The sequence below is a fragment of the Lycium ferocissimum genome, chromosome 9 (assembly GCF_029784015.1).
Source record: "Lycium ferocissimum isolate CSIRO_LF1 chromosome 9, AGI_CSIRO_Lferr_CH_V1, whole genome shotgun sequence".
In the NCBI taxonomy this organism is placed as follows: Eukaryota; Viridiplantae; Streptophyta; class Magnoliopsida; order Solanales; family Solanaceae; genus Lycium; species Lycium ferocissimum.
This window is the reverse complement of record NC_081350.1, coordinates 46555364-46565042: the sequence shown is the minus strand read 5'-3', so window position 1 is coordinate 46565042 and position 9679 is coordinate 46555364. Positions and strand designations below refer to the sequence as shown.

The 9679-nt window shown below is 37.1% G+C and overlaps 1 protein-coding gene across 1 annotated transcript; it reads left to right on the top strand.

The window, feature by feature from the left end:
* Positions 1-302: 302 nt before the first annotated feature.
* On the top strand, positions 303-3647 carry LOC132031969 (putative late blight resistance protein homolog R1A-3). Its single transcript, XM_059421810.1, has 2 exons — positions 303-1601; positions 2026-3647. The coding sequence occupies exons 1-2, from the start codon at positions 455-457 to the stop codon at positions 3645-3647; spliced, it is 2769 nt and encodes a 922-aa protein (XP_059277793.1). The 5' UTR covers positions 303-454.
* The last annotated feature ends 6032 nt before the right edge of the window (positions 3648-9679 follow it).

The following is a 9679-nucleotide window of genomic DNA, read 5'->3' as shown; positions in this document are numbered from 1 at the left end:
TTAATGATCTTGTTTTTGAGGTTGTAAGCTCATACTTAAGATAGCCATTACTTGTGGGCTTCTTCTTATTGTCACTGTATATAAGTTAAAAAACTCATTTTTCTTTTTTAACACCCAGAAATTCTCTTTTCTTGGACTTAACTCATATACAACTGAATAATGTGTGTCTGCATATTTTAATTGGATATAACGGATTATTTACATTGTTTTCTAGGTTACTGAATTAGAGCTACTATAAATTGAGTTGCCTGTTATTGCTGGTCATTTTACATTGTCATGCACAGTAGTTAAACTCATTTCTCACTACAGAGAAGCAATAACAAAATTGAGAGTCAGAGAAAGGGGGATATTAGGACTATTACAGAATATCTCTATTTGTCGTTCCAAAAATTAATCAAAAGTAGAGCAGTGATAGACTGATAGTTTGTTTAATGTTATTTCTAAGGAAGAAGAAATGGCTTATGCTGCTCTGACATCTGCTGTATGCTCACTCGAGCTGTTCCTGCAATGCAATCATCCATTACTGAATAATCTTCAGAGGAAAGACCAAATCTCATCACTACTCAAAAGAATTATTGTTTTTCAAGAGTTCTTGACAGATTATGAAAAGATAAATCATAGCCATAGAGGGTTGAAATTATTGGAAGGAAAGATCAAAGAAAAAGCGTATCAAGTTGAAGATACTGTTGACTCAAAGCTGAGAAAATATTTCCTGGCTAAAAATGCAAAGTACCGAAGAAAGGCCTACTCAGTCCTACGTAGGAGGTTGCAGGTAGTGATTGAAGAAATGGAATTCATCAAAAAAGAAGCGATGACAATTAAGGGTGACAAGATTAGCACTTCGAAGTTTCATAAACAGGTTTTACCGGCTAGGCATGCATCAACAAGTAGTCCAAATCTGCAACAAACGCCAGTTGGTTTCCAGGACGACTTGGAGAAAATAATTGATAGGCTCAGAGGTCGGCCTTCTGAACTAGACATCATCTCTATAGTCGGTATGGCAGGCATTGGTAAAACAACTCTTGCGAACAGAGCATTTAATCATCCTTCTGTTGTTTATCAGTTCGATGTCCGTGCTTGGACCACTGTTTCTCAAGAGTATAGGGAAAGAGACCTGTTACTTGACCTCCTTTATTCTGTTAGTCCTCCAACCAACAGAAACAATCTAGCTAGTGACGAAAAAGCTGCTGATCGACTGTTCAATGAGGTAATGACTGATACTCATCCTTTGGAAGAAAGATACGAAGGAAGTAACGGAGAAATTGCTGACCGATTGCGCAAAAGTTTAATACGTAGGAGATTTCTTATTGTTGTCGATGACATGTGGAGCTTTGATGCTTGGGACAATGTGCTCAGGCTGTTTCCTGATGATAACAATGGAAGTCGTGTGATACTAACAAGTAGGCACATTGATGTAGCAACTTATGCTAATCCAGATAGGCAACCTCACCGACTGAATTTTCTAAACAAAGATGAAAGTTGGGAGTTACTCCGTGCGAAACTATTTGGGAAAAGAGAATGTCCTTCTGAATTGGAAGATATCGGAAGAAGTATTGCAGAAAAATGCGAAGGACTACCTCTAGCAATTGTTGTGGTTTCAGGTAGGGGTGTCAAATGTATGAAGCATTTGGATTTGGATGGGTCAAAATGAGTTGAGTTAATAAACGGCGGTCGTTACTTGGGCTGAATAGGTTGCTAAAACGTATAAAAAGTCGGTCATAACCAACCCTCTCAATTCTTTCTAAATTTTAATTTCTTTGTTTGTTCTTTTATAAATTTTTTTAAGTACCTAATAAAATATTTTTTCCTTTATTATAGCCTATACATAACATATCAAATTAAAGAAATGTCTTTTTGAAAATATTTTGACAAGATTTCTCATGGGTCATTTTGGGCTAGATATCAGCTCAATTTTTAGATTGACTGAAATGGGTTGGGCTAAAATGGAGTGAGCTGATAATGGGCGGGTCAATCGGGTTAGGTGGGTTCTGTTTTCATGTGCTAATTTTTCATCCCTAATTGCAGGGCATCTCTCCAAAATGAACATGACTCCTGATTCCTGGAACACTGTTGCAGAAAGTGTGGGTTCCGTTGTAAATCGTGAGCCAGGGCAGTGTTTAGACATACTTGCTCTAAGTTACAACTACTTGCCTCAACATCTAAAAGCGTGCTTCTTGTACATGGGAGCATTTCCTGAAGATTTTGAGATTCCTGTGTGGAAGCTGATCAGGTTGTGGATTGCTGAGGGCTTTCTTAATGCAACAGGGCTTACAACCTTGGAAGAGATGGCAGTAGACTGCTTGGAGGATCTTATTGATAGAAGTTTGGTTTTAGCTGGAAAGCGGTCTAATGGAAAACTCAAAACATGTAAACTCCATGATATCATGCGGGACTTTTGCTTAGAAGAAGCGAAAAGACAAAACTTTCTACATGTCTTGAAGCACTCCCTAGATGATCTGTTAGAAAATATAACGGCTCTGCGTCGGGTTAGTTTCAATTGTAGCACCATATTCTCAAGTGACTCTTTTCAACCCACTGATCCTACTGTTACTGTTTCTCGTTCCATCTTGGGATTCAATATCTCCCAAAGTTCAATCTTTTCATATATAGGCTTCAAATTGCTCAGGGTTCTGGATATCACTTTCCAACATTTCCCACAGTTTCCCAGTGAGATAATGCAACTTGTTAATTTGCGGTACCTTGCAGTTGCCACTATTAAGGAATTCCCTCCAGCAGTATCACAGTTTTGGAGTTTGCAGACTTTAATCGTTCGTGTACATTCCGGAGACTTAACTTTGCCTCGGGAGATATGGAAGATGCCAAACCTCAGACATCTCCATATTAAACCAAGCATCTGTTTGCCAAGCCCAACCAATTCCTTGGTTTTAAATGACCTACAAACACTTGCCAATATTACCTTTGCAGATTGTACAAAGGATGTCTTCTCTAGCACGCCTAAGTTGAAGAGATTGGGAATATGTGAAACGGTCGAGTATACTCACCCAGTCCAGATTCCCTGGAATGATTTTCTTTACACAGCTGAAAATCTGTGGCCTTATTATACTGAATCAAATTCAAAGTTGTGGTCAGATTGTCTTAGAAATCTTGCTCTCCTGCCTCAACTTGAGGCACTAAAGATTGTTGGGTTGATGCCACCTGTGCAAATACCAAAATTAGCTCTTCATCTTGATGCACTTCCAGAGAATCTTAAGAAGTTGACTTTGAGCTTTACCTACTTGCCATGGGAGAGCATGACCTCCCTTTGTAGATTACCAAGTCTCGAGGTTCTCAAACTAAAACATTATGCCTTCACAGGACCAAAGTGGGAACAAGTTGAAGAGGGGTTCTGTTCTTTGAAATTGTTGCTGATCGAGTCGTATGATTTAAAGCACTGGAGTGCCACAAATGATCATTTCCCTTGCCTGGAACATCTAGTTCTTAAGAGTTGCCTTAACTTGGAGAGCATCCCTCACGAGTTGGGGGATATTCCAACTTTGCAGATAATTGAGCTGGAAAAATCAAGCCATTCTGCAGTGCTTTCAGCTAAAGAGATTCAAGAGGAGCAGCAGAGTTATGGTAATGACACTCTAGAAGTGCGATTGGAGAGAAATTTCGGGAGAATTGATGCTGTTGCAACTCCTTATTGATGCTGTTGCAACTCCTTAGTCCACCAGGTATGTAGAGAAATGAATTACTATGAGTTCCATTGTTGATTCTATTAACAGCCATGATTCTCAAGTCCCCTTGATATTGACAACTTGAATGTTGGATGAAACAAATATAGTAATTCCTACCACTAGCTATTTTCATTTGTTAACACCATATTATTATTCTTTTTTTAAAAAGGATTAAAAAAATACCATTATCTACTATTTTAATACAGAAAATCTATGTTGCTCGGACTCTTAAAAAATGCTATGGATGCGTGTTGGATCCTCCCAAAGTAGTGTACTTTTAGAGGATATGACATGAGGGGCAGCATTTTTGGAAAGTCCGAAAGAACATAACAGAAAATCCCAATTTATCTGCTTGTTGGTTTCATATCTCGATGCTTGCTCAGGTAGCTTATTGTTGTCATTGTTTCTCTTAGCCAAAGGTAGGACGAATACACCAAGTAGATGGGCATCGCTTGTCGAAAGTAGACGGTTTCTCAGTGTAGAAATCAGAGTGCCATACCTGAAATCTAGTCTCTGCAGATTGTTTATACTTTGTATCAGTATAAGTTGCTAGAAATGTATTAGAAGTTTCATTGTGACACCTATCAGATGAAGAGGTTCCATTGTGGCTTGGACATTATATTGATATCAATTCATCCAGAAGTTCATGTATATTGTTAATGTTGGATAATTGACTTGCATTTTCGGAGACCAGAGAACTTTGAATTCTTCCATGATTTGTAGATTGTTGTTGTAGTAACAATGTATTGAGTGTTCTAGTCATGTTTGTTGTCTGGATTGTATTATTCACTCATGAAGAAGTCTTTTGTTGCAATTTGCATCAATCACAAAAAATCTTTTGTTTGTCCTTTACTTCTATACTTGCACACTTGCTATAGTTATTCTATCTTGAGGAGACAAGGTGCTGCTTTGTGAGGAATTTTATCCATAGAATTCTACCCAGTAGTCTATTTTGCATCCGGAAAAGGGCCAAATATACTCCTGCCATACTATTGGTTCAAATATACCCCTCCTCCGTTAAGGTTGTCCAAGGTGGACATCCAATTCTACGTGGCACTAACATTTGGTGAGGTGGATGCCACTCCAAGGTGGACATCCAATTCTATGTGGCACTAACATTTGATGAGGTGGATGCCACGTGGCATGCCACCTCATCACCCCTAACCCACTTTACCCCTCACCTCTATTTGTTCTCCACCACTAAAATTTTCTTCCCTTCCACCGCCATTACCGCCACCATAACCATCTCTATATCTATAAAAGATGACTTCGTACAAGAGACAAAGGGGAATTTAGTGCTACCTCTCTACACTTTGCTCCATCTATTCACTATCCCGGCGACCATCCGATTTCCCATGGCCTTTGGATCAGTCATCTTTATCGTGTGAAGCAAAATCATGAGTCCCGATAGTGATTTCCTGTTTCTGTTTCCTCTTCTGGTTGAATTATAGCATTTGTTTCACGTGAAAAATGTTTTGATGTTGTTTCTTAACGCAATGGAAAGCTTGTTATTTGCTCGGACCGCGGAAATTTTAGTAATGTTTTTTAAACTTTGACATAGTTTCGCTAGATCCAGGAAATTTACTTACTTCTCTGATCACGGCAATCTTCTTTGGTTTCTTACTACTTTTTTTTTTGTTTTTTGGTTCATCCTAGTTTATTAGATTGGTTGTTTGAGTTCTGATCTTTCCGTTGCCCATTGGTTTCTATGGGACCTTATTCCCAAGAGATGGTTATGGCGGCGGTAATAGTAGTGGGGGAAGAAAATTTTAGTGGTGGAATAACAAGTAGAGGGGAGAGGTAAAATGGGTTAGGGGTGGTGAGGTGGTATCCACCTCATCAAATGTTAGTGTCACGTAGGATTGGATGTCCACCTTGGACAACTTTAACGGAGGAGGAGTATATTTGAAACAATAATATAACGGCAGGGGTATATTTGGTCCTTTTACGTTTTACATATGATATCTAAGTTGTATCTGCTAGTAATGACCCTGGTCCAACTGTTGAGTATTGTCCACTTTGGGCCTAGGCCTGCACGGATTTGTTCCTTGGGTTTTAACCTAAAAGGCACCTCAACAGTTCATTCTGAACTCATTCTTACAAGATCCCTAACTTTCTTCTCTCATCCCAATGTAGGATTCGCCTAAGGTATAATGTGCACCCCTTCTTCAGAGGCTTGCCCTCCGTCATGGGCGTCATGTACAACCCCCTTCAGACTCAGTGTCCCCGCTAGTTTGCCCCACCATCGAGGGAGAGTCATGCTCTTATTCACCTTAACAGGACTAGAGCCATTGCACCGATTTTCCCAATGTATTTAACTTGTAAGTGCTGCATATTTCGGCAATACAGACTGGCCTTTGGCCACTTTGTACTGCATCTACCGTATTTAGATCTACCATGATCATCCTATCATCGGCAACAATGTGGCTCAGATATTCCACTGTGTCAAGTCAAGACTCACACTTAGAGAACTTCGTGTACAACTTGTGTTCCTTTTATGTATGTAGGACTATCCTCAGGTGCAACTTGTGTTCCTCCCGATTTTGAGATTACACCAGATTCAATGAACTCGTAATATCTCTATCTAGTCCTAAACTTAGGGAAGTCGTGATTACTAATCCTTTAAGTGATAGCAGGCTAACATTAGCTTTAGATCAATCTTAGAGAAATAGGCAGCCCTTGAATCTGGTCAAACAAATCATTTATTTGAGACGATGGGTATTTGTTTCACATTGTCTATTTTCGATACAAATGGCCATTGAAGTGTCTTTTTTCTTTACGAACTCAAGTGAACTACGTTGATATAAGAGATGGATCTTAAGACGTCTTTAATTTGTTATCTGACTAATTCCAACTCGTATCATAAAAAACTCACTATGGAGGATTTTAGCAACCCCTACCGATCGAAGAGGATTCTATTTCCTAGACTTGAAAGTGAGATCTCTAATTTAAGATGAAAGAACCTTTACGATTCTACCACACCCTTCGATGGTATTATAAGAGAAGTTAATGACATTAGTTTAAGCATGTATGCGTGCCACAAAGGAACTAGTGGCAAATAGATACCTTTGAACAATTCTCGTGGTAGGGGTGTACATGGACCGGTTGGTTCGATTTTTTAAACACCAAACCAAACCAATTGCGTCGGGTTTTAAAATTTATACACCAAACCAAACCAATAAAATTCGGTTTTTCAACCTCGAGTTTTCTCGGTTGTTCGGGTTGTTCGGTTTTCTCGGATTTTCGGGTTTTTTTTCGGAATAGTCTTGATACAAAATATATAACTTTTACTTTAAATATTTCTTTAGTCCTAGTAAGATACAATTATATAATTAAGGTGTTTCTTAAGAAAATAACACAAAATGTGAGAAGAGTGATGACATTGTATTAAAATATTCAACAAAAGCTAATATAATCCGTTAAAATAAATATTGCTAATTAACAAGCCATAAAAGAAAATGACCATAATCTAAAAATACTAAGTCATGCTAAAATAAATATTAATTATATGACGAGAGAAAAAAACTTAAGTTATGTATTTTTACTCGCTAAATCAATTATGCAAAACTAAAGAATAGATATCCAACATTATTGTCATTTCTAGTGGTAAATTGAATTTCTTTTGTTAGGATTAGTGTTGAGTTGGTTTTGGTTTGGACTTTATTTAAGTTACTAACATCCATAGGATATAAAACTTATTGACATTCAAAATTCTAAGTTCAAGCTTGAATAATATGATAATAGATAAATTACGAAAAAATTTAAGAAATATTTATAAATTACTTTACAAATAAATATTTTTATGTATAAAATATTTTAAAAATTGAATACATGTAATGTCGGGTTGGTTTGGTTCGGTTTGACTTTTTAGTTAAAACCAAACCAAACCAATTATGGTCGGGTTTTTCCAACACCAAACCAAGTCAAACCAAACCACTAATCGGGTTTTTTCTCGTTTGACTTGGTTTTATCGGGTTGGTGCGGTTTGTCGGTTTACTTTGTACACCCCTACTGTTGTGTAAGGATATAAATACTTCCAAAATGTCTCATTTCAATGGTTGCAAATGCCATTCCTTCATCTCCTCAAAACGGTTAAAACTTTCTCCTTTTAAATTCCAAAATCTTCCAACTTTGTCAATCACCAAATACAAAGAAAATCAATCAAACTCCCTCCCTAACAAACAAAAAATTTAACAAAACATGGACAGAAGATCAATTCTTGCATTTTCTGTCCTAACACTTATAGTTTGTTCTGTTCTTCTTGTTAAAGCCCAAGACCCAAAGCCCAATGTAGTGGCAGGCCAAGATCCAACGCAAGCCCAATTATCTCAAACATCAAAAGTGGAACCAACACTGCCGACATAAAAAGTATTAATAACAAACAAATAAACTTCAAACCCTAAATCAACACATATATTTTGTAAATTAGATGGCGAACGGTAATTTTCCTAATTTTAAGGGCAAACAATATTCTGATCAATTTTTAAGGAACTACCAACATATAAACCGATAGATAAACCCTAAATCAAAGATATAAACCAAAATCGAGAAAAAAAAAACGCACATGCAAGATGAGTAGAGAAGCAATTTAATTCAAGCAAACCTTCAAATTACAGTAAACCAAATAATGGGGAAGACAAAAGAGCAAAAAATAATATGATAACCGAAGCATAGGAAACAACAGGTAATCCTAAAACGGAAGAATGAGATAGTAGAAGAGCAATAGTAACATGGAAATTAGACTAAGTACTAACCTTCTATCCTAATCCTTGAAGAAATTCTGTGAAGTGAATTTGAAGAAATTTTAAACCCTAAATCAACCCCGGATTGTCCTTATTTGGGGGTGGTCTTTAATTTTTTTCCCTCAAATTGCTGGTCTTTAATTTTTTCCCTCCGCTTAATATCTTGAGGTTCTGGGTTCGAATCCTAGCTCAATCAAAAAAAAAAAAAAGAATCATAAGTTAGAGTTTCGTAGCAAAATTAGGTCTGTCGTAAGGCCAAACTTTTGCCCAAAATTAGGCCTTAAGGTAAACCTCTGTCTTAAGGCCTAAGACCAGCGTCTTTGAAGGACGATCCGCGCCAAAAAATGTTCCTACAAGCGTGTGAGAAGCAAAACGAATACTAAAATTGGGCTAAAATTATACATGTGCATCTTTTAATGGGATGATAAAAAGAAAATTACCACTACTTTTTCTTGCTTTAAAGTATCTCGGTGTTCATTATTCATATTAATTCCAACTCATATAATAAAAAATTCGTTGTGGTTTTTATCGCCCCCTACCAATCAAAGAGGATTCTGTTCGGTGGATTCGAAATTGAGACATCTGATTAATAATGAAAGAATTTTATCATTCCACCGCACCCTTCAATGGTATTATAAGAGAAGTTAATGGTATTAAGCACCATTCCATGACACAAGGGGAGCTAGTGGCAAATTAGAGATCAAAAATTTCTGTTATGCATGGATATAAATAGAATAATTGGGTCTTATTTCAATGGTTGCAAATGTCATTCCTTAATTTCCTCAAAATCAGTTACAACTTTCTCCTTTTAAATTCCAACATCTTCCAATTTTGCTAATCACCAAACACAAAGTAAATCAATCAAACTCCTTCCCCTAGCAAACAAAAATTTTAACAAAAAATGGACAGAAGATCAATTCTTGCACTTTCTGTCCTTACACTTATTGTTTGTTCTTCTCTCCTTGTTGAAGCCCAAGACCAAAAGCCCAATGTAATGGCAGGCCAAGATCCAACACAAGCCCAATTATCTCAAACATCAAAAGTGGAACCAGGGCCCAAGAAAGATGCAGGAGAAATAAACCATGAAGATGATGATGCTGGGGTTGATTCTCTAGACAGAAATTTCTATGAGAATGAAGAGTTTGGTCCAGAGGTCTTTGTTGCTGGTCATTAATTGATTGATTTAGTTTTAAAAGTCACTAGGCGAAATCAAAGAATTTCGCTCGGGGTGTTGAAGATTTAATATATTTATTTATAAAA

What these genes read in the sequence shown, in the direction of transcription:
- LOC132031969 (XM_059421810.1), top strand. Translation starts at nt 455, where the DNA reads ATGGCTTATGCTGCTCTGACATCTGCTGTATGCTCACTCGAGCTGTTC. An exon ending in AGCAATTGTTGTGGTTTCAG is followed by an intron (nt 1,602 to 2,025) that starts GTAGGGGTGTCA and finishes CCCTAATTGCAG; the next exon opens with GGCATCTCTCCAAAATGAAC.